This window comes from Pithys albifrons, chromosome 3, assembly GCF_047495875.1.
Source record: "Pithys albifrons albifrons isolate INPA30051 chromosome 3, PitAlb_v1, whole genome shotgun sequence".
Taxonomy (NCBI): Eukaryota; Metazoa; Chordata; class Aves; order Passeriformes; family Thamnophilidae; genus Pithys; species Pithys albifrons.
In genome coordinates this window covers 5,405,225-5,429,465 of record NC_092460.1, presented here as the reverse complement: position 1 = coordinate 5,429,465, position 24,241 = coordinate 5,405,225, and the positions used below count along the sequence as shown (strand labels likewise).

Sequence of the window (24,241 nt, the reverse complement as noted above, 5' to 3'; positions counted from 1 at the left end):
TTTAACAAGTCCTAAGTGGGGACCCTCCAGGGTCTTTGAATCCAAGGAGGGACCATCCCCATCACTCACAGGGGCTGAACAGTCACAGGACATCTCTGATCCCTGACTCCATCCAAACTTCGCTGTGCTGAGACCTCCTTGCCACCCTCCCATGCAGTTCTCCCTCCTCAGCTCTCCCTGGGATCTGCATCTGTATGGCATGTGGCAGAGGCTCTTCCCACCTCTGTGTTCTGAGATTATCTGTTCTTGGTATCCTAACCATGCCAGGAGCAGATCTGGAAGATGAGATGGCATTAAAACATTTCTGCTGCAAATAACTGAAGCCCAGTTGGCTTCACATTTTCCATTTTACTGTGACTTTCTTCACAATGTTTATGAGCTTTGGACTATTTATAAAGGCAGATAAAGTTCAAAGGAAGCCTTTTAGAGCTGTTGGTTCTTGTGCGGGGAACTTAATTGGAAAAGTGCAAAGTCCTGGGATGCAAACGCCCATCTCTTTTGTACCTGGCAAAGTAAGTTACCATAAATGTCCCACGCTCTATCATCAGTTGCTCTCTGCTTTTGGCATTCAAACCTATCACACCCTCCCCTGCCTGACATACTACACTCTCCTCTAACTGAACCCCTGGCAAGGCTGATTCCTGAGTCTGCAGCCATATGGGAATGTTTGTAGCTGGACACTGCTGCCTGTGAGGCCCTGTGCCAGATGTTCCCAAGGGGAGATGAAGAGCCCTTTGTGCTGGTCCCTTCCAATACTTGAAGGGAGCCTACAAGAAAGATGGGAGAGGGACTTTTTACAAGGGTATGAAGTAATAGGACCAGGGACCCCTCTGAAAAGGGAAATAAGGTAGTCTGTGTGTATTTCCCTCCCTTATGGGCTATTAGAGACCCTCTGTCTGCCCTAGTGCCAGAAAGTCAATGCTCTCCTGCATCTTGAGCATCAAACTAAAGGAGATTAGGTTTAGGTTAGGTATTAGGAGGAAGTTCTTTGCCATGAGGGTGGTGAGACACTGGAATGGGTTGCTCAGAAAAGTGGTGGATGCCCCATCCTTAGATGTGCTCAGAGCCCAGCCTGGATGGGGCTTTGAGCAACCTGGTCTAGTGGAAGGTGCCCCTGCCCATGGCAGGTGGGTGGAACAAGATGATTTTTAAACCCCTTCCAACCCAAACCGTTCTGTGATTCTACAATTTGCAGGGGACTTCCGCAGAGGTTTGCGGAGGGAGAAAACGCTGGCTGTTGCTTGGGAGCTGCGGCAGCGTGACGTCACGCTCCGTATCTCTGGCGTCAGAACCGCGTGACGTCACGGCGGGGGGTGGTGCGGCGGGCAGGGAGGGGGCGGCAGGTGGCGCGGCGGATGGACGGGGCGGGATGGACGGGGCGGTCCCCGCGCTCCCGGCTGACAGCGGCGGGCCCGGCCCTGTTTCCCTCCCGGGCGGCGCGGCGGGAGTTGTAGTGCGCGGCGGGCGGAGGCGGCCGGGCCGGCCCCGGGGCGGACTACAAGTCCCAGGCGGGGCGGGCGGCGGCGCTGTGTGTGTGAGCCGAGCCGAGCCGGGCGGAGCGGAGTGGGGCGGGCGGCGCGGCGGGGCTCGCTCGGCGCCGCGGCCGTAACCTCCCGTCTCTCCCTCTCGCAGCGGCGGCGGCGGCGACGATGCAGGCGGAGTCGGGGATCGTGCCGGACTTCGAGGTCGGCGAGGAGTTCCACGAGGAGCCCAAGACGTACTACGAGCTGAAGAGTCAGCCCCTGAAGAGCAGGTGGGGCCGCGGGGCCGGAGCGGGGCGGCGGGTCCCGGCCGAGCATCCCCGCGGGCGCTGCTGCGCGGCGGGGCGGCCGCGGGGCGCTCCTGCCATAATAGCGGCGTTGTTGGCGGAGGGCGGGCCGGGCCGGCGTTATGTAAAGGGCATTGTTGGCCGTGCGGGCCCGGCTGTCACCGGGGCAGCCCCCGCCGGCTGCGGGGCGAGGCTGCGGGCGCACCTGCCCCCGGTGAGCGCCGCGGCCGAGACCCCTCCGGGCGGAGCCTCCAGGAGGGTTGCGAGGTCTCCCGGTGGGGATTATTCTATTTGTTTATTTATTTATCGACTTTGAGAGTAGGTTTGTTACTTGCCAATTGCTTGGGGACTGGAAACTTTTGCTTGGTAGGTCTGTTTCTTCGTAGAGTGTTTTTTTTCCGCCGAGATAGATCCTGTTTGCTTATCTGAAGCGGCTGCGTCGCGTAGATATGTTCTATAAAGGGGAATGAGGCGCTGTGTGTGTGTTTCCCTCCCTTAAGGGCTGTTAGGGACCCGCTGTCCGTCCTAGTGCTGGAAAAAGAAAGTCGGTGCTTTCCCGCTCCTTGAGCATCAACCTTGACAGCGATGGCACGTTTCTCCCTCCCGTTTTCGTTCAACGAACCCTCCATTTCACCTCAACGCTCTCCTAAGCAGCACTCTGCTGAATATAAGGTCATTGCTATGAGTGTATCATGTTTGTAATCGAGTATTCGTATTTTCATTTTGAACACTGCTCTTTGTACATCTACATGCAGTTGAAAAATGAATAAGAAGTAAATATTGAAAAAAATAGTGCTACAATGACTGTAGGTTGTACCACCTGTCAGACACGCTCCAAAGTAAATAAATGAATTTTTGATCATCCTCTGACTATTTCAGAAACATTGAAAGTCTTTTAGTAAAAGATGTTAAAAATTCTCTCACTGTTGCAAGGCCTGGCAGGCCTGATGCCACCTCCTGTGCCCTGTCTTCACAGCAACCTGCCTCCCACTGAACCCTTGGTACTGCTGAGAAAGGGTTCAGGTGGTGGTAGTGATGTGCAGCCTAATGGCCTATCCAACCAAACCAAAGTTGCCAGAACTCCTTTGCTCCTCAAGGTTATGCAGGGAAGTTGCCATTATCCAGGTAATTAGCTGGGGGCCAGGCTAATGTATGGAGAGAGGACAGTGCAGAGAAGGGTTCACTAGCAGTGATGGGCCCCAGCTGTGATTGAGGCCACTGGGAGACCCACAGGGCTTTCAGTTCTGTGCCTGTGCTTCCAGTGGAGTGCAGCAGTCACAACAACTGTGCTGTTATCCAGTAGTCCTGTTTGCACCAGCTGCAGGTTCTAACTGGTATGCAGGAGTTCTCCCTTTATGGTTGTCCACTTTGTAGTCAGCAGTTTGTCTGTGCTTTCCCGGTGTGAGCAATATAGCATAGATAGCAGGTCTGTGTTGGAGCTTAGATGGCAGGTCTGCATTTGACCTTGCACAGATAGTGTAACTGCCTTTAATTCCTGTGACTTGGTGCTTTGGGACCTGAATATATCACTGCGTTGTTCTCTTCTCTCAGGGGAATGTGAATAAACTCTATAATGAAACACTGGAGTATTTGACTGTCTTCTAAATGTTGTCACTTCATGTTTCCGTGTATTCAATTTCCCCAGTACATCCTTACCTGATACTCCTGCAGAGCCAGCACTGCCCACACTTTGGGTTTAAAAGGACACCCATGCCTGTTGTCCTGATATTCTGCTGGTGCCTCAGGCCAGCATCTGGCCTGATGTTTGCAGGAGGGCTTGTTGAGTAGGAAAAGTGACCAGCTTGCCCCAGTCTGCCTCGTGTCCCTGCACACGTACCCACGTACATGAGAAGAGGGAGCCCTGAGGGTGGAATAATAATCCATGGTTTTTCTGGCAGATAGTGAGCTGACATGTTAACCTCAGTGTGGAGTCTGCCCAGCTCATGTACATCTCCCTCGAGGTAGGGTCTCAGTTTTCTTCCTGGTCTTATTTGAGATGAAGATGCAAAGGAGTCAGGGGCCCTGCTGGGTCCATATAAACCTGTCCCTGGAGCCAGGCTGATAAAGTTTGATGATAACAGGAGGCAGAAGTTGCTCACAAACCTGTTTGCTTCATGATTGTATCTCAGAGGACTTCTGTAGTCCTTTGGCTTTGCTGAGGCCTGAAACCAGTCAGACTGATGATTATCGAGGGTATCCAGCATTACCCTGCCGCTTTCTCTTGTGCATGTAAATCAGGAGTAATTGCACAGCAGTGAGTGGAATAACACCAGGTCAGCGTGGTGTAGTTGTGGGACTGTGGCCATGGGAATTTCTTTCTTACCCTCTCCACAGCCTGGCTCTGGAAAGGTGGCTGGGGAGCAGGCAAACCAGAGGCAAGAGCTGATGTTAGGAGCTCAGTCTTAACAGCAATCTGCTCTTTTCCCTGGTGAGAACTGCTGATTTCCTAGCAACATTCAGGGCTTTCTCTGCTCTTGTAACTGTAAGAGCTGAGAACCACCCTTGGCTTATCATAGCAGCTGAAATTGTGAATACAGAGAAAATCCATCCCACTCAGAAACAGGTAAGAATGTTAGTGCTCTGAACCAAGAAAAACCATTCTTGTGTCCGAGTTTAACTCAGCCCTGCTGATATTGTTGTCCTTCACTGAGTGAAACTCTGCTATTCACTTCCTCCCAGGTTGCTTGTTTTCCAATATATGACATCCAGTTGAATATTTCTGCTCTCCAGTGTGCCCTCACAGTTACTCCATCCCTATTTCATAATTCGGGTCTGCAATCCAAAGCCGCAAGGGGTCCAATAATAAAAGCTTTTTGCAGTAAATACTGTAGTAACTTAGGCCAAGCCACAATTGAACGCTAGAGGCCAAGTTAAAATGTAAGCCCAGCAAAAGCTTTAATCACAGGGGATGAAGGGAATACATGGGGCTGAGATAGATCAGTTCCACCCATATTTCCCAAACCCCTCCAACTCATCAGAAGTTGGCTTCTTGAGCAAAGCCCTACCTACATTCAAGGGTTCTCTGGAATTTGCCGTGGTTGAATCTCTTTGAAAACTGAGATGATGTTTCATTTGCTTTGGTTTCTCCAGAGTCACTTTTCACTGTGGGACAAAACTGGACTTTAAGACTAGCCAGTAAGACAATGAGATCTCTTTCCCCCCCCCTCATATTCATACATTTCCAAGGGCTAATATTTTTAATCTGTAAGTACATACACTTAAATATGTGTGTGTTTGTGTAATGAACAAGCAAGTAATATTTCTTTCCTGGTACCAGCAGTGTACAATGAAATCGATGGAGTTTTATTACCAAAAGTAAACACAGATCCTGACATGTCTGCACACAGTCAGCAGGGTGCTGGAGGCTTAAATTACATCTGTCATATTGCTAATGTAGATTCTTTAAATCATTTGGCTTACTATAGTGATGTTTTGGATATCAAACTGCTATCTGGAGGTAATGACTGTACAGCCTGCCTCTGCACAGGGCAATTTGAACTAACCCAGGTGTGCCAAATGCAGCAAAAAGTTGCTGTATTCAATTGATTTTTCTCTGTATGTTTTTGTTCTCTGCAATGTGTGCCCATTTGGATGGTCTGTGTGACCTCGCAAGTGCCAGCAAATTATTGTCAGTTGTTGTAATTTACTGCCTTGCCCTTAATAAAGCCTGCAGGTAAATTGCTGCTATTTGTGCCCTTTTCTGGTGCCTATATTTTCAGATGGGTTAAAATGCATCCAAATGATGTAGTCACTGAAGTATTTTTAGTGGAAAAAATATTAGGAAATGCATTTAATTTGCGTGATAGTTTCTTAGGCAGCTTATTTTTGTTTTATGAGCAATAGCATCGACATGTAGAATTTGTCATTATTAAAGCATTGATGTCTTTACAAAATTCTCATCATTCCTGCTGTCCAAAGGCCTTTTTTTTCAATACAAACCTTTAATATTTTACTTATATCTACCAATGCCTCATCTGTAAAGCACTCCTTTTTGGTTTTTTTCCTCTTTTCTGGTGCTGTGCTAAACACTGAAGTCTTGATTTAGTTGAAACTTCCCTTGTAATAGACAGTGATTGTTGGGGAAATAATAATTTCACCAAAGAGGCTCACATTTTAGACTGTGGGCTTACTCTGGAGCCAAAGAGGACTCTTCTAAAGTGCCATAGTGCCTTAGCCTGCAGATGATCAAATTTGATTTTGTAAATGAACTTTGCAGCTTGATTGAATTTGAACTTGATTACATTAGGCTTAACATTGAGTTTGTGCCTTATTGGAGGTAGTCTTTTCATATTACTGCTATTTATGGATCTTATTCAAGTGTTTTATATTCTGGTTGGGTTCTGCAATGCAGTTTGTTCAAGCTACTGCTTATATCTGTTCCAGTTGTGCAAGAAGTGGAAAATATCCTTTATTTAGAACAGGTCACATGTTCTTGCATCCAGGAACCGCGTCTCAGTGTGATTAAAAAAAAAATAAAAATGTATCTTGGAGGAACAGATTTAAAAAGTTCCTGAAATATTTTTCCGTCTGTTACAGAGGAACATTACGTATTTTAAACTAAAAGGTAATAATAGCTGAGCTTTAAGTGCTACGTAGGCTAGCACTGCCTGAAATCAGTGGTAGAAGTCTTATCCAGCGTCAGTGGGAGTAGAGCTAAGCCAAAAGTATGTCTCCGAAATCTCTCCGGTAACATTTTTGTGAGTGAGTCAATAATTCCATGTTTATTCTGCACCTCAAATTCGCTTCACTGGGAAGGAAACCCTCGCCACATCTTTTTGTACTTTTTTATTTCTGAAAACAGTCTTAAAAGGAAAGGCTGCAGTTGGAGTGTCTGTTGTATAAACATGTGGAGACAATAAGTGGTATTTCCGTATATTTCTTTACACAGGGAACTGGTACTGACCATGTCTGTAAGCAGAGCATTTTCCATGATGAGAGATCCTGGGTGACCTTTTGTCTCCTGCAAAACTCTCACTCTGTTATTTGCAGTAGGCCTTTGCTATTTAGTAGGGAAACAGAAATAGCCCATGAAATTCAGTTCAGCATTTGCTTTGATACGAACTATTGAGCGTCACCTTTTTGCTTCCCTGGCCTGCTTTCCTCGGGAGGGTTTTGTTTGGCTGCCAAGCTGATCAGAGAGGGCACAGATATTTTGAGGCTGAGCTGGCTGCACTGACTGTGCATCTTTTAGAAAGCACATGTGTTTTCTTTTTATTTATCAGACTGCTGGCTGCGTTAGTTGTGTGTAAGTACATATGTACTCTACTTGAAATAAATCCATACCTTTCTGGTGAGCAGGAAGCTTTCCTATATAGTCTGTCACTGATCTACAGAGTCCAGGTGATAATTTGAATCAATATATTCTGTCTCTTAAATGGCTGAAAATAAGCCTGTGCAGCCCTGCTGATGGATAGGTGGGCTGCCCCTGGTATTGCTCAGTTCCCCACATGTAGTGGAGGTAATTTCACAAGCTTCTGGCTTAGAATTTTGGAGCTGCTGTGAACCTATCCATAGGCAGCATGACTAATTCCTGCTGTACAGTTGTGTCAGGATCTAGCAGAAAACTGGGAAACAAGAGCAGAAGAGGCTTGCAGATGTGCTATTTTACAAACAAATTCAGCCTCTTTCTATGATTAAAAGTTTAGTGGGAAGAAATCTGTACAGCTGCTTAAAAATGAGAGTACAGGAGAAACCTGTTCTGATGCTTAACTATGTTGTCCTCCTGTTTCTAGGTTTGTTTTCCAAAGCAACATGCTTTAAGACTTTGAACATGAAACAGAAGGAGTAATTTTCTGTTTACTTTTCTGCTAAAAAAATTGAAATTGTGTATTGGCTTTTAATTGTCTTCTGAGAACGATCTGCTGTTTAAGTGTTGAGAACAAAATGAGAGTCCAACTTCCATTAAGCTGGTCAGGCTCTTGGCCATTATTGTCTGTCTCGTTCTGCTTTGGATTCAAGAAGTTTTTGAAATGCACTGGCTGTAATGTTTTTGTTTGGAAAACTACACTATCTTTAGTATAATTTTTTTCTGGAACAAAGACAACATGATTAAGCAGCATGGTATGGCAGATTTTGCTGGACAGTTAACTGTTGCATCACTATCATATTATACTGGAACTGAGATTTTTTTAAATTATCTCTAGTTAAACAGTAACAGCACAACTAGTGGCTTGTTTGTAGTTTTACGCTTCATTTCATACTGGGGAAAAATCCAGCACAGGAAAGGGAATATTGTTGCATATTCATAATATAACAATGCTACTGCTTTATCTGCAGCAGCTGTAAAAAACTGATGCTGCTTTGAGTGTAAAGATTGAAATACTTGGGTTCACTGGAACCGAAGTCTTGAAAGAGAACAGCTTGTTCTCCAGTCCATCTCCAAGGTAGAAGTTCTGTGCAGTTTTCAGTGTTAGGCACCCCAAAGCTCTGCTTGCTGTGGGTGGGCTCTTGCAATTTTGGGATGCCTTTTGAAAGTCTCTCGTAGTATCCTTGTCCAGAATTTCAGCCCTTGACTTATAAAAGCCCCAGTCATTGATGTCTATGGGCTTCACCAGAGAGTAGGTGTTTCAGAGAGGTCATAGTAGTGTCCAAGTGCAAGAGGATGCTGTGAATGTCACTGGTACAAGCACAAAACTGGTGAAAATTACTAAGGAAGGCTTGCAGTACAACTTCTAGCTAATACTTCAACCACTAATAGTGCCTTTGGATCAAGCTCATTTTTTCTGGTAACATCTCTGCTGCAAGGGCTGCTTTAATGTTTGTGTTAGCAGCTTTCTGCCAAGCATGCAAGCCAGGGGCTGGTGGTTTTTAGCTTTTTTTCTTCAGTGGTAAGTGATTATTTAGAAACACTCTGTAGACTCCCCCCGCCCTGACCTGCTGCTTGCAGCTGCTGCATGGACTGGACGGGCAGGTTGAAGGGCAAAAATGTGTTCCTGTGATATATAATTACTTCTTCCAGCATGAGCCAACAGAGCTGCTTGCTGTGATTGTTACGTATACTGCTATGTAAAAGAGAATGCAAGTGTAATGTAGGGTTCAAGCTAGTATTTTAATGTTGTAATTAACAGCCTCTAATAGTAAACAAGTTTTTTTTTTTTTAAATCAGTTCCCATGAAGATTATTCCTTTACCATGCAGGAAGACATACATCTGCAGATGTGGAGTTTATGAATTCCGTGTTACTTGCAGAAACGAGCATCGAGAACAAACAAATGCCTTTTTTTCAAACCCTTTTTCGCTTACTCTAGAACACCCCAGGTTCGGGGTGAGGTGGCTGGAGACCAGTCCTGCAGTTGGTATTTCATAGGGACATTACAGCTGAGGGAAACAGCTGCATTGGAGACGATGCAGCAGTTCCCACCTCTGGGAAGAACTGGATTCATCCTTCCTGACCGCTCCCCAAAAAACAGTGATCTGGAGTCACAGGTACGTTGCACCTTCATTTGTGCTGCTCTTCTGACTCCAAATGGGCATAGACCCACCTGAACCTGCTGTTTAGGCTGATGTGTCTGGGTGGAGCAGACTGGGGGTCTGGTCTTCTCAGACCATCTTGTGAGTGAGGCTGCTTACGCAGAGGCTACTGAAGTTTTGGAGGGTTGGAAGGATGTTTGTCCAAACCTACAAAGGCAATCTTTGTGTGCAGGGTTCATCCGCCTGGTTTGGCCTACTGTTACATTAAAGAATTTGTTTGTGGTGAATTCTGAGAAAATTTAGGTGAATATTAGTATTTTGAGTTCCTGGAAAGATGTTGATCATCTTTGAGATATTTTGTTGCTGGAAGCTTGCTAAGTTTAATGTGTTTAAAGAATAATATAGTATATAGCCTGTAACCCAAATGCTGCAACACTGTTTCTTCTCTTTGCAAGTATGTGACAACACAAACTTTTGAAGGAATGGGGGAAACCTGGTAGAGCAGGGACTTCAGTGTCTGAAGATGGAGGAAAGTGATAAGGAGTGGGAACAACTGGATTGTCCCAAATGAAGAATGCTTGGTAAAATGGAGACAGGACATTCAATGATTGTTACTAATCTTACTGCCAGACATCCTGTTGCAACATGTAAACATACAAATAAAATAGGAATTAACTGTGATCCTTTCTGGAGGAGAAGTAACTAGCTAGAAGGCTTGGGATTGGAGGTAAATCAGCTGGGACCTGTTTCAGAGTGAGAAGATGTGAGCAGACATTGGAAGATGTCAGATGGTGAGAGATTGGGAATCTGGGCAAGGGGAACGTGTGGTCCTGGTGCTTTAAACTGGGAGATCAGAATAATGTTGCAGAGATGGAAAAGGATCATTGAGATATCTGAGTGGGAGAGCCTGGCTGAGCCTATTTTTGTGCCCATTTACTATTTCCTTTCAGGATTCTTCAGGTTTTACCTAAATAAAGGAGAGAATTTGTATAAAGTACGACTTTGGAAATGCTTTCTCTGGGTATGTCTCTGCATGGTAATATGCAGCTGTAAAGCCAAATTAGGAATACAAAACCTTTCTATAATTGTGAACTTCAGCCTGGATGAATAACAGTTGCAACCTGAGAGAATGAAATCAGAATGGTATTGACATGTGTACACATGCAGGAGGGAATAATATTACAGAAAAACAAAGGGGAAAAAACTCTTATGGGCTGTTCATTGGAAGCTGGAAGGAGTTCAGGGGTGTGGGTCTCTTGCAGTGTGTCCCCTGGGATGCCATTAATTGCTGTGTTTGGGTTTGTGCTCCATCTAGCAAGCTTTCTTTTATTTGTATCAAATATTTACAATTCTACCCAAGCTCAGCCAGCTAAGGGCACATCCCAGATGTTAGTCTGTCTAGTGAAGCCACAGGCATGGTTCAGAAGAGTTGCTGGGACCATTTATTTATTTATTGCTGTTGTAACACGAAGGTTGCTATCTGATAAATAATTATTCCACCCTTGGAGAAGGTACATTGTAAATCTGTTAAGCTGCTCCTTTGTTTGTTAGGCTTGTGCATAATGAGTTTGGAATTTAAGATTAGTAGTGTGCTGTGCAAACTGCTCATTTCATGACCTCATCCTCGCTCAGCTCGCCTGCCTGTCCACCTGTCACATCCTGTTGGACACTTAGGGCTATATTCATTAGGGGAACTTGGGTTTAGCGTTGCATCATGTCATTTTTATGTGTTCTGCTGCCTAGTGGAATTAAAAAAAAAACAACCATGAGGTGGTAGTCTGGGTTCCTTAAAGAACACATGGGGAAATGTGGCTTCAAAGAAGGCTTGTGAGCACTGGCCTCTGGAGCGGGGGATTGGCCAAGTCGGCCAAGGAAGGATGCAGGAGGCTAGTGTTGGTGCTAAATGCTGTTCCTTGAAGATTTGGTTGTTGGTTCTAGGTGAGCTGTTGCTAAACCATCCTCAGAGTGATGTGCCCAAGACAGGTGTGTTCTTACAGAAATGAGGAAGAGCAGGTAGTGTGACATCCCCCTACTCTAGTTTAATCCACTCAGCACATAGAAGTTTTGAGTTGCCATCCTGACTGTGACTCAAGACAAGACTGAAACTGCCTACTATCCTTCAAGTGCCCAAAACAATAAACTTTTCTGAGGTGTGTTTTTTGCTCAAGTCACTCTGTTTTGCCCTGTATAGTATGGATTGAGCCTGTTAGGAGCAGGAGTGACTTGGTGTAACACAAGGGAGTGAGTATTTGCTTGGGATGGTTCTCACCCTCCTCCAGAAAATAGCTACTTGTACAAAGTAGAACAGCTCTACCAGGAGGCAAGTAGAGATCTGCTCAAAAATTCAATAATTTTCAGCTCCATCTGTTTCTAAAAAGTAGTTGTCAATTTCTGTAGTTGAGGTCACAGCATCAAATATGGGGACCTGCTTGAAATATGAGTGGTGATATTTGGGGCAGAGATACCTGGATGAAGGAAAGAAGTCTTTAGGGTTATTGTAACCAGAGAATCCTGAACGGTTGCAGGAAGGCAAGGAATTTGAAGGGTGGTATGGACTGATGGCCAAAAGGCCTCTCAGAGGTATGTGTTGGTGAGGAAGCTTCAGGCAAAGATGGATGCTAAGAGTGATGACAAGTATATGTTATTTCTTAGGAATGCTTACTTTTTTAGGAATGTGAAATCGTTTGTGGTACAGCAAGAGAAGCTTGAATCTGTGTAGAAGTGAGTTACAAAGGAGCAATGTAAGTAAGGCAGGAGATGAAATAATGTCTGTAACATAAACTTGTTTTTTGATTTAGCTTGTTGCACAATTTTTAGTTTCAATCTAATTGCAAAACTATTCTGCAAGTGATAATTTGGTTCCCAGGTAATGCAGCTTTTGATACAGTACAAAGCTGTGCTGTAGAAGCTGTGAAGATGCCCTGAAGATGCTGTGGGCCACCAAGAACTTTGTGGTTTTTAGGTGTGTTGAGTAAGGTGGAAAATCATGAAACAGATCTGCCTGTTGTGAGGGTCTCAAAGGTCCTGAAGCTGCCTCTGCAACAAAAACAGGGCTGGCTGGAAAGGGCCTGATCCTGCTGCACATTTGCAGAGCTGAGGAGGGTCTTACTTGCAAACTTTTTGATACTTCTGAAAGAAATTGGACACCCTACCTTCACAACATCTGGGAGAGATCCCTCTGAGCAGGCAGTAATTGCTGTCTTTCCAAAGGAGTCCTTGTTTTTGGAGAAGACTTAATTATCCCTCACTTAGCCTTTCTAATGAAGGTAGTTGTAAGAGTAGTTCTGGGGTACCTCTATCTCCACAGGACAAAACTTCCCTTCTGTGTGTGCAGTGATCTCTTGCACTGTCCTTGGGTAGCATGTCCTTTGCTCTCAGGTGAGATCTTCAGGGACTTACCCTTTGAAACTATTGACCAGTTGGGCTTTTGCCTTGCAGCACCACTTGACATTATAAATAGACCTGCGGAGGAACAGGTCCAGTGGTCTTGTGTTCTGCTGTGCTGAGTGTCACTCTGGGCACCAGTGCCATGAAGGGAGGGGTGGTGAGAAAAGGTGACTCTTGCAGCTGAAGCTGCAGCTGGAGCACCTCAATGGTGGCTTCATCAGTTGGTGATCCCACCAGTTTCATACCCAGAGCTTCTCCTGGCCAGTTGTTTTGAGTAGGCATAGAGACAGGGACACATGGACATTGACAGGTCCTGCTGTCCCAAAGAACTGCAAGAGCATCCATGTGTTATTGCTGTGGTGCAACCTTCAACATGTTTCAGTGATGCTTTTGTGCCTGCCCTCCTGGCTGGATGATGAGGAAAACCAGCAACGCTGCACAGAAAAACATTAATGATCTAAGGAAGAAATACTTTAGAGATTTCTTAGAGTTCAAGAAACTAATTTTTAGTCCTGGGTTTGCTCACTCACCTGTTTTCTCTTATTGTTTTTGAGATATACTCTAACCTCTGGGACAGTACTGGTTTTGTGGTTACCAGCCTCCTCCCCTGCCATGGGATAACTCCTGCCCCGTTGCTATGAAACCTTTTAGAGAGATGCCATGTAAAGGAGATGAATATCCATCTGTATCTGCAGAGAGATTTTTTCATGGCTCATCTTTTGCTGATCTTTCCGATCAATTTCCTGATTCTTCTTGTGGTGGATTTGAATGATTTCAGGTGTTGTCATGTAATTATGTGATGCTTGTTTCCCATCTGTAATTTAGTGCCTTTGCATTGAGATTTGTTAAATAGCACAGCATAGAAAATTGCAGTATCTGTCCTCATCTTTTTTCAGTGGGTTCATTTTTTGTGGCAAGCTCTTGAAATTCTAAATCTCTAATCACTGTTTAATTTAAGACAGTTTCCCCTGTATTTAAGAGCCACAGAATCAGGCTATGCTGTGGAGAAAATAGAAAATTTGCTAAATTTGGCTGCTTGCAGAGTCATCCAAAGTACATAGGTTGTTCAGTAGGTGTTCTCTGGCTTCTGGTGCTATAAGGAATGCTGAGGTTTGGGGGTTAAGTGGTGGGAATGCAGTTCCTCCTTTCCACATGTAGCACAGGAAAAATTATTGGTTGAACTGTGAGCTGCGACAATTTATTTGGTGGCATTTACAGCTTCAGAGCACCCCTGGCAGCAGAAAGACAGGTGCTCTAGAACTGCAAGATGGTATTGGTTGTGCTGTATTTCTGCTGGAACAAAAATATAACGGGCTCAGCATTTGCACTTTCCACTTGTGTATTGTTTTCTCTTTATTTTGTGTGTTTACAAAGTGCTATGCTATACAAACTGCTGATTTAGTATTTTCTGTGGAATGAAAACCATCTAGATAATTTTACGGAATTTTATGGAAGTTTTTGGTAACATGCTCTTTTCTGTTTCCTTGCATCTACTTAGATGAAGATGAGAATTTGAATTAAAATTCAGGGAAGTGCTAGAATTTTAGGAACAATTTGGGCTTCTTTGAGGTTGTGAAAGTAATTGAAATTTTAAAATGATATGTAGTATCTCCCCAAAGCATTCTTCCTGAGCAAATGCCTACATAGTCTGTCCTCCCCCCCAAATGTACTTTAAATCCTTGATGTAGTGGGAGCTGCAAGCTAAGAAAGCATCCAATGTTCAGGCTGAGGTTATTTTGAAAGAGATCAGCCTTAAACGCCAACTGAAGTTAAGTTTATGTTTAAAGATCTACCTTGATCAGTCCTCTGTCCAACACAACATTTGCATGTAGCCTTTATTTCAGAATACTAAATAATTCAATTGGTTTTATACTTGTAGGTTTAAACTTGTTGCAGCCCTTAGGCTGTAACAAGCACAGAAGTGCTCTACCCTGATCCAGCAGGCCTTAAGCATGTGAGCTGTGCTGCTGGAGATTATTTGTGCTTCAGTTTCAGCTCATGGTTAGAGCTGAAATCCATGTTGTTGGATTGAGAGAAGAGTGTTCAGCATATGGCAGCCTGTTAAATCTGATGTACTTTTGAGCCCAACACTGTGGTTTTAATATGTTCCACTTTCATTGAAATACTACTTAGAAAAGTAAAAAATCCCTCTAGAAAAAGATAAATGTGTAATCTTTTCAACATAAGATGCAGAATTAACTGAATTTCAGTATAGTTTGTTTAGCAGAGAATGAGCACTATCAGCTGGAGAGTTTTTCCTCCCAAAAGACTTAACTACTCATTTATTTCTGATGTCCTGATGATAGTGTTTGAGATGAGTATTTAGATTTGCATGTTCTTATATCACAAAGAACAGATGCTTTAGCCCTCATGTGTGTGTTTGCCTGCTGTGATAGCAAGTGCTTTTGTGGCTCCTCTGGAAAAGGAGATGGATATGACCACAGCTTTCTGGACCCAAACTGGGTTTTCTCAAAGCCAACCACTAGGCTGTGAAGTCTGATACTGAGTGTCACATGGACAGGATCTGAAGGTTTAGAATAGGGTTATTTCCAGCAGTCTGAAATTTTCCCAGTGGCTTTACAGACTCACAGAGTCATTGAGGTGACACCTCTAGAGACTGTGTTGTCCAGCTCCATTGCTCATCATTGAGTGCTGCTCAGAGTCATGTCATGTTGGGTTTTAAGTATCTTCAAAGACAGAGACTTCATAACTTCTCTGGGTGACCTGTTCCAGTATTGATGACTCTCAGAGTAAGAAGAAAAGTGTGGGGGGTTTTGTTTGTGTTTTGGCCAGGCTTTTTTGAGTTATAAATAATCTGTTTTCTGACTTTCGTATCACAACGTGGAGTATGCAGGTGGCTGCACAAATTAACGCTCATTCAGCTTTGCTTTTTGAAGTAAGACAAGGGGTTACATTTCTTATCTAAACTGTTGGGATTTGCCCTAAAAGCACTGGATTTTACAGGTGTAGTTAAAGACCTCACGGGCAAAATTTGTGTCCTTTTCAGTTGTGACTCAAGGGCCACTAGGTTTTCTTACTCATCTTGATTCAGTCTTGTTTGACAGGGACTAGTTTTTAGCTCTGTCATTCCCTGCTGTGGATGGATTCAAAGCACCCTACAACATAACGTTGCATTTAATAAGCACTTCAGTGCAGAGGTTGTGTCCAGTGCTGCAAAACTGTGCCTTAGTGTTGTTTGTGCAAAGCATTTGTCAGATGCTCATTGCGTGTGATGTTATCTGGGCTCTTTAACATACATAATAATTCCACGAGGCTGTTGACTAAAATATTCCCATTCTTTGATGCACCAGCACTAACTTGTCTGCTATGAATTCATACACTGAAGTTGAAATTACTTCTGAAATAGTAAACATGAACTTTGGCCATTCCATGCTCTGGGATACTTCTAGAATCGGTTCCTCAGTGTGCTTAGAGTACCTTTTTCTGACATGTAGCTGTTTCTGTTCATCAGGACAGCATACAATGCACTTCAGCCAAGGTATATTAAATAAATATCACATGGAATTGAGTATCTAATCTTCTGTTGGGACAGATCTTGTCTAGACTGTCTAGCACTGCTTTTCAGTTTTGTGCAGATTGCTTTTGGCAGCTTCAAAGGCCAGCAACTGGAGATATTACAGAATATGTTTTTAGCATAATGAAAAGTTTACTGGAATTACTGGAAAAGTTTGCTTCAGAGGTGTCTTCCAGGGTAAAAGAAAATGTAGCAATTAAATAAAAATCTGCAATGACACTGTCAATAGCAAGTAAGAGTCCAGTGCTGTGCCATGCCATAGCAGTCTTACTTGATTTACCTGCTATCAGACATTAAGATGACCAGCTGCTACAGTCTCCAGTCTGTATTTTGTGAGGCTACATTCACTTCTCTGTATTTTCAAGCTCTGACATGTTTGAATATTTGAAGTTGACTGGCAATAGCAAAACATCAAGTGTAGAAAAATAAACCATGTTTACTGCTCCAGACTTTCTTCCTTTTGCATTTCCAGTAACTGTTGAGAAATAAGCAGAAAGTTAGGAGTGGTTTCCTAAAGTAGCACTTTTTGGGGAAGAGACTTGGTTACTTAATACCATCTAGACGCTCCAAACAAACTCGAGACCCAGGAGAGTCAATGGTCCTTCTCACTTCAAGTTTGTAGATAGGGATGATGTCTGCATTTATGCAGTCCTTTCAGCCTTTTCTTGTGGCAGTGACTTTTGATGGTAAACTGTGGGCAACAATATCTGCACTCGGTGTTTATGGCATAATTAGGTGTTAGGTGCTTTGGTGACAAACTTAACACCATGTGAATGCTCAGTGTTGGCACATCTTTATAGTAGTTTTTGTCTCTACAGGTACTATGTGAAGTGAGAGCTTTTTTTACTCCATTGCTTTTGTTTGTCTTCCCTCCTTTATCCTAAGGCTTATTGATGTGTTCTAGGCAGATGAGAAGCAGGTAGGGGGAGGAGTTCTGGGCATTTGCTTACAAGGCCATCACAAAATGCCTCTTGAGTATCTCACTTCAAGTGCAAGATTCTGGAACAGGAGGAATCCTGTCATCTGGGTAAATCGTGGGATCCTGGGAGGTCTCACTGTGTGAGCTGCTGCTTGAATAAAGCTGTTGGGGCAGTTTAATTCTGCAATGCTTCACTTCAATTAAGTTGTCAAGTTTAGCATTGCTTTAGGCATTAATAGAGTTTTACTCTCACTTAAAAATCTGGTTTAGTAATTAACCTCCATTTTATTCTGGAGTTCAGAAGGTGCTCATTTAGTGCAGCAAATCTAATGTCATGTGAATTAAAACATGAAAGATATGCGTTAATGAGAAGCTGAAACAGGGTAGTGCAGAAATTTGATTATATGCAGTTTACAGGGAGCTGGGCTAGATGCTGAGTTCTTAATGAAAAGCGTTTTGCAGGCACCGCCTTGCCTCTGCATTTGCATCGTTAAGGGATGGTCTGAATTAAATTGGGAATTAGTAATGGAGTCGGGATTTCTGATGCTGCACACTGATTTTTTGTTGCTCTTAGGTTTATTGTACGGCTTTTCCTGAAATCTGGACGTGGGATGGCTGTGACAGTAAAACTATGAAAAGGTGTGAGGCATTCACAGAGTTTGTGAGAAGAGTGTATAAAGATGGGGAGAGGCCAGTTCAGCTGGGTGAGAGGGACTAGTAGCTGAGATCCCCTTCTCTGCTGTAACTGAAGACTGAACCCAAACTCCAGGGTATTCTGCAGAGTTTATTGCTGGACGGAGGCACAGAAGGGTGGTGGGTGGTACATGGAGGGAGAATTACACCTTCAAGCAGCAGAGTTGCTTCAGAAAAACTGACCTGGTCTTTGTGATGTATTTGGTAGTGTTCTTCATGCTGCTGTGCTTGTATTTTACATCCTACCACAGTCATTACTGTTACAAAGAAATTCCCCAGCTCCTCTGGCAAGAGGACTGTTTAACTGCTCTCAACACTGAGCACAACTGTGTGTTGCACCAGAGCTGTGCAAGGGCAGACATGTTTAATTTTCCCCATAAAGTGTCAGGTTTATTGCATGTATGTGCAGAGTATATGCCAGCTGGTAAGTCCCGTGCTTTTCAGGACTGGACTGCTGGCATCGTACCAGTTCATACAGGCTGACTTGCCTTTGGATATAAGATACAGGCCTTCAGCCTGGAAAACTGCACAAGTTTCTGCTGCTCAGGAGTTTTGGGTGACCACAGGCATAACGAGCAGCTTTCCCCTTTTCTATTAAACATTGCATGCACAAAATGTTGATCATGCACCTTTTTTTTTTGGTCTGGGAATCAGAAACTGTGTAAGAACTCCAGTTCAGAACATGAACACAAAGACATCTGCATACCAATGATGTCTATCATGGTTTTGCCCTGTAATGTGCATTATCATGGAGAGGGGCACTTCTCCCAATTCCGTTATTGTCTCCTTCAGAAGGTGTCTGGAGGCAAAGTTGCAGAAGGCTCTGTGTTTTTTCCAACCACCTCCTCTGTATCTTACGTATATGAAATCAGACGCTTTGTTTTCTTTATCATTAAGACGACATTTAAGGGAAAAAATCGCCTCTTATCACTTACTTGGCTACTTTATTTCCAAGGCAGTAGTGTGGGGTAAAAGTTCAGCTTGCAAATGCTGGCAGAAGGACTCTGCACTACGCGGGGTGTGGTTTTGTGCTGCACCCGATCTCCTCTGGCTGCTGCTGGAAGGTCTGGCCATGCCCATCTGTGCCTTGAGCCACAGTCCTGTGAAGGAGCTGGCTGCTAAATGGCTGTAAGGAGAGTTGGCTTATCATGCTGATTCAATGGGAAAGGACCACACATGCTCAAAATAAATAATTTTCTCTCTGGTTACAGAACTGAGTTGTGCTACGGCCACACAGTTACAATATCCAGCCCAGGGGAGGGTTGAGAACCAGACTGTGGGCAAGACTCCTCCTGCTGTAGCAGCTTGCAGTTATGTTGGGTTAGATGGAACTCGAAATCTTGTTGCTGACCTTACAAAACACGGTAAAAGTGATGTGTGAATTGTATGGTTGCTGGCCTGTGGTTGGTTGGTTGTATGCGGTTGAATTTTGCTGTCTTAAAACCAGCATTCCAGTAGAAAGTATGACAGGTACCATGCTTACAGCCAGTGATACCTTTACCAGTGAGTCCAGTTTGATGACTTTGTGACCGATTCTTGACATACTGAATTTCTTAAATGAATGAGAAGCATATGCCAGTGATCTGTTAACCTGCCAGGACTCTCTTGAGCTTTATGTTTACTCCATGGGAACCATGACCCAAATACACTGGCTCACTGAGCTAATCATCTTACAGCTCAAGCACAGTTTAGTTAATTCTGACTAATAATTTACTGCTGTCAGCTCTACTGCAGTAGTTATCTGTGTGCAAAGTCCTGGTTTGTAGCAAATAACCACGTAATGCAGGTTAACGCAAACTTCTCTGACCACAGACTAAGCTAAGCTGTCTTAGTACACCTTGGCTGTCGTCTCACAGCACACGTGGCTGCTCTGGCTGCTCAGCTGCTGAATGGCAGCTAGTTTAGCCAAGGGATTCTGATCAGCTGCTGGAGTCCAGGTGCCACCACTGAGGCCTGGAATCATTTGCATTGACTGCAGCTGTAACGTCCAAATCTTCCTGTGTTAGTCCCTTTCCTGTGGAAGACAGAAAATATAGATAATGGATGAAACAGGGTTAAATTCTTCTAGTGAGTAGCTGCTGCTGGTAACTATGGACTAGTTTGACAGGGTTCACATCTGTGTTAACTTTCAGAAGACAACATGAAGCTATTATGCAGTTACTACCCACTCCAGAATCTGCACATCAATTAGGAGAGGCTGCTTACTCATGCTCCTCAAAAGTTGTGCCAAAATAGCTATTACATTATGTCAGAGCCCATATTTTCATCCTGAACAATTAATCAGAATATAAACCTTATTTCTCAGCAGCTTTGAATATAGACTGACGACTGATACAGGGTGCTTTGGAGCTGTCCTGGTTGAAGAGGGCTCCTCTGTAGTTGGCACACATCAGGGAAATTATGATGAAATGTGACATTATTTTGTCAGCAGTATATCCGGGAAGCTCCAACAACAATGTCTTCTGTAAACAGCTTTTGTTCTGTGTTGTGATTTATTCTACTGTAACACTTAGTATCCCTGCTGGGACCGAGCATCGTGTGCTGCTGGTAGGTGCTGTGTGAGCATGAAGGAAGGTGGTGGGCTGCTTCACAGCAGATCTGCAATCTGAAAATAAGGCATGAGAAGCAGATGGCTAAAGGGGGAAACAATGAGGCAGAGCTGTCAGTGTGATGGGATGGAGTCCTAGTGCACCCACTGCCTTATTGTTGGCAAAACCCTGGTTGGTGTCCTGCCCAGGAAAGAGCTCTTGGCACACTTGTTGGAGGATGGCAGGGCAGGTACACTTGGAGGAACCTCTGAAGATCTTTCTTCATAAGTGGGATGAAATGCTGAGCATCGTTGGAGATATGTGGCATTGTTGGTGACCAGCTTGCAGGTTTTCTTCTTGAGCATCAGGAAACAGTGGTTCTGGATCCCAGCTCTGTCCCCTTGGGTGGTCATGGTGGTTCAGTATGGCCCAGAGATTCATGGTAGAAAGGCCTTGGACAGGTGCAGGGTCTCACTTAAGATGTGACTTGCAAAGGAAGCAACGTTTGTGGTGAAGTGACAAGACCTGTTGTAATGAATTGGCTTTACTGGTGCTTCTGGTGTTAGACAGGAACCTGGAGATCTGTCTCCTATAAGAGCTGCCTGATAGTGCTGTCCAGGAGCTCCCTTTGCAGCAATATTTGTACTGTGCAGCACACAAGTTGAACCAGAATTCTATAGAGAGAACAGTGCCATAACAGTGATGGGAAGGCTGAGCTCTGTGCTCTGATTCTTGATCCTAATTCATGATTTTCTCTATGTTTTGCCAAATACCTTTAATGCAGGGAAAATGATAACTCAGAAAAGATGGTGTATTATAAAAATAAAAGCACTTGCTCCAGTTCCTCCATATGTTAATGGCTGGATTTTCAGGCAAGAGATTCCAGTAAGGTGTGCCAACAGTCTGAATTACCTGCATATGCTGTGGCCCTCTTTCCATGAAAAAGCTGTTTGGGTTAGAGACAAGGGTGAAGTCATTGGGAGTGTATCTCTGTGAATTGGATCCAATTCAGTGTGATTTTATTAGAAGAAATTAAATATTCCTGAGGTACTTGCAAGGTTCTTGCTTTAGAAATCCTGTCTTGCTTCCATTTATTTCTTCTCCATTGGAAAATTCATGGGGAGTGCATAAATTCATTGTGCTGGAGGCCATCTGGAAGTAGCTACAGCTGGCTAAATTATACATTATATTTGATAAAACCTTCTCAAAGACCCTTTCTCTGGGGAAAGGGAAAGTGGAAGCCTGGAAGAAGGTTGAATAGGAAAAACAGACAAAGATTAGGGTTCAATAAATAGGTGATGTTTTCATTCAAAAAAAATACATAAGCAGGGAAGTTAGATGATGATTGAATACAAATGCTGAACCATCAAAGTGATCCCTTGCCAATAGCTGTTCTCTTGGTTTATTCTCTCTTTTACCAGTAATGTATATGACTTCAAGGTGCAAACCAGTTTTCCATAATTTAACAAGATACCTACCTGGATTAAAATAAACACATGAAATAGAATTATATGGGTTTGTAGAGGAAGAAAATAAGCATAAGCAGATATTAACACAAAAATGTCGTTGCTCAGGAGGCTGTGGAAGTAGGTGGTGCTACTAGACTTAAAAAGATTGGACAGTTTCATGAACAAATCAGACACTGCAGGGAACTGGACTGGGGTTGCTCTGTCCCTTAGTAAATAACTGGATACTGGAGGGTTACAAGGGCAACAGAGCTTAGTGAGTAGCTGGACTTGAGACATGGTGCTGAGCTGGGTGCACTTATTCCATGAATTCTCCCAGCACCTGGATTTTGGGTACCAGTCAGCCAAGCTCTGGCAGGTTGGATGTCTAGTTCCTTCTTCCTCTTGTCATTTCAAATCCAGGAACAACTCGTCCATGTCTGGACTAATGAATCATTGCAAATGCTTGATGTGTTGGCAGCTCCCTGCCACCCAGCTTCACACTCTGTTCTGCTGCTGTAATTTTAAGAAACTATTGGAACAGTGCCCTCCCCCCAAAAAAAGTATATCCAGAGATCTGGGAACTAATGTATGCAGCTCTCTCTCAGTTTGTTTGCACTAAGCTGTTTGGGTAGGCCTTGGTATTAGTTTTAGCTGCAGAGCATGTTTTAGTCAAGGAATGAAAAAGCTTGGATATGGTTTACTCTGAGAGGATAATTGAGCCAGTTAATCCAGAACTGACGGAAAAAAAAAAGCCCATATAAGTTGGGAGAATTCAGTCTACGACATCAAAATCTCCTGAGTCCATAAAAAAGAGCTTTGCTTTACATGGGGTATTAGTCATTATCCTGTCAGTCATGGTTTTTAGTTTGATTTAGTATTTAGAGGTCTGTCATGCCAAGCTGTGTTCATCTTTGCACGTACAGGAGACTTCCTTATTCTCCTAATGTATTTGTTCAATTGCAAAACTGAAATCTGTACTTCTATCAACTATTTGTCATATTTTATTTGACTTGCAAAGGCAATGTCATGATGTACTTCACTATACATGTTAAAGCTTAAAACAACTTGGTCCAGTACTTCTAAAAGGTTCCTGTCTTTGGGGAGCAGATGTCCTGTGAGGGGAATCTGCTTCCCTTGGTTTGGCCTAGGAGTCAGGAGGTTGTATTTGTACTTTCAGCAGAGAAGAAATACAGAGTTATGGAAGAGTGGTTCTCTCCTGACTGAGTACTTGATGGTTTTTCACTCTTGTTAAGCTGTAACACCTTGACCCTCTGCTTTCTGAAGCAGACCACGAGTCACCTTGCAGGTTAGCCTGGCCAGAGGAAGAGTTTCCATTTTACAGAGAGGTGAAGTCAGGGACAGTGTTTCATCTGGAAGTTGTGAATTGGGCCATTCCTTCAAATCCAGAGGAATAGTCCCCTTCTCCAAGAACTTAAACCTTTTTCCAGTATTTGAAAATTTGCCTGCTCGCCTCTGCTAGTGTTCCTGCCTTTTATTTTTCTCTATTTCTGCAGTGTCAGGAAGAAAAAATAAATCTGTAATCCAAGTAATATTCTAAATATAGAAGTGCTAGTTTACAAATGAGAAATCTTTCTGATGGCTTCAAAATGGGTTTTGTAATAAAAGGAAATGTATTTGACACTGCCAGAATTTACAGTCCCACCAGAGACTTGTGAAATAACTGCTATACCAAACAGCCGGGGCTGGAACGGAGCTTGTTGACATGTATGGGTTACTGAAGGGTATTTCTGGCTGTTGCCATGAGGATAGCTTAGCAGGAAAAACATACATTTGCTGTGACTACTGTAGGGCCCAGTCTGTACCATCAGCTCTTAGAAAAAGCATTTCAGTAGAAGGTGGATAAAGAGGGAGGCTGTCTTTCAAACTGGGTACCAGAATATGGTTGCTGGAAGCCAGGAGGAAGGGGTTGTGAATAAGTCTGGTGTGAGTGCTACAGTCTAATACTGCTTTTGGCTCTTGAACTGAGTAAAAAAACAGTTTTACTGGAGTCTCTGCAACTTTCAGACTTGGTTTTTTTTCTTTTTTAATTTCTTTCTCCAAAATCCTTTCAGACTGTGACCTTTCTGCAGCTGCTCTACAAATAAAGGTCCCAGTTATTCCTGTGTGGGATAATGAATTTTTCATGGGGTCACATAACTGCAGGAAGGTGTTGCAATGGTCTCAGGTAATGTCAAACCCAGAGACTGCTCTCAGCCTTTTGATGAGATATCAGCCACAGTATTAGAGGTGAATGATCTTATTCCATTTGACAGCAATTATTTATAGGTGCATCCAAGGGTCCAGTTCTGTTTGGTACACAGAGGCGTAACCACAAAAGAGTTACAGAAAAAGAGTACTTTGCCATGGATTCTTCTTGGTCTAACTTAGGAGGCACTCTTGATGTACTGGGAGGGGAGAAAGCTTCTGCCCAGCTTCTCATAGTGTCCAAAAATAAAATGCTATGGGAAGACTTAAAAAAAATGGCTAGAAGGAAAAAAAACCCATTAGTTTCAAATTGAAGTAAGACAGCTAAAAGAAGTATTGAACTTTGATC

At 43.6% G+C, this 24,241-nt stretch overlaps 1 protein-coding gene across 5 annotated transcripts in view; it reads left to right on the top strand.

Annotated features, from left to right (window-relative positions):
* Positions 1-1,367: 1,367 nt before the first annotated feature.
* The window catches only part of MITF (melanocyte inducing transcription factor), a 102,607-nt gene continuing 79,733 nt past the window's right edge, over positions 1,368-24,241 (top strand). For 3 of the 5 annotated variants that reach the window (XM_071550264.1, XM_071550263.1, XM_071550260.1), the window contains exon 1: positions 1,545-1,753. In XM_071550264.1, coding sequence (XP_071406365.1) covers positions 1,650-1,753 — 104 coding nt within the window. In that variant the 5' untranslated portion in view covers positions 1,545-1,649. The other 2 variants (XM_071550258.1, XM_071550259.1) reach the window with 2 other exon arrangements.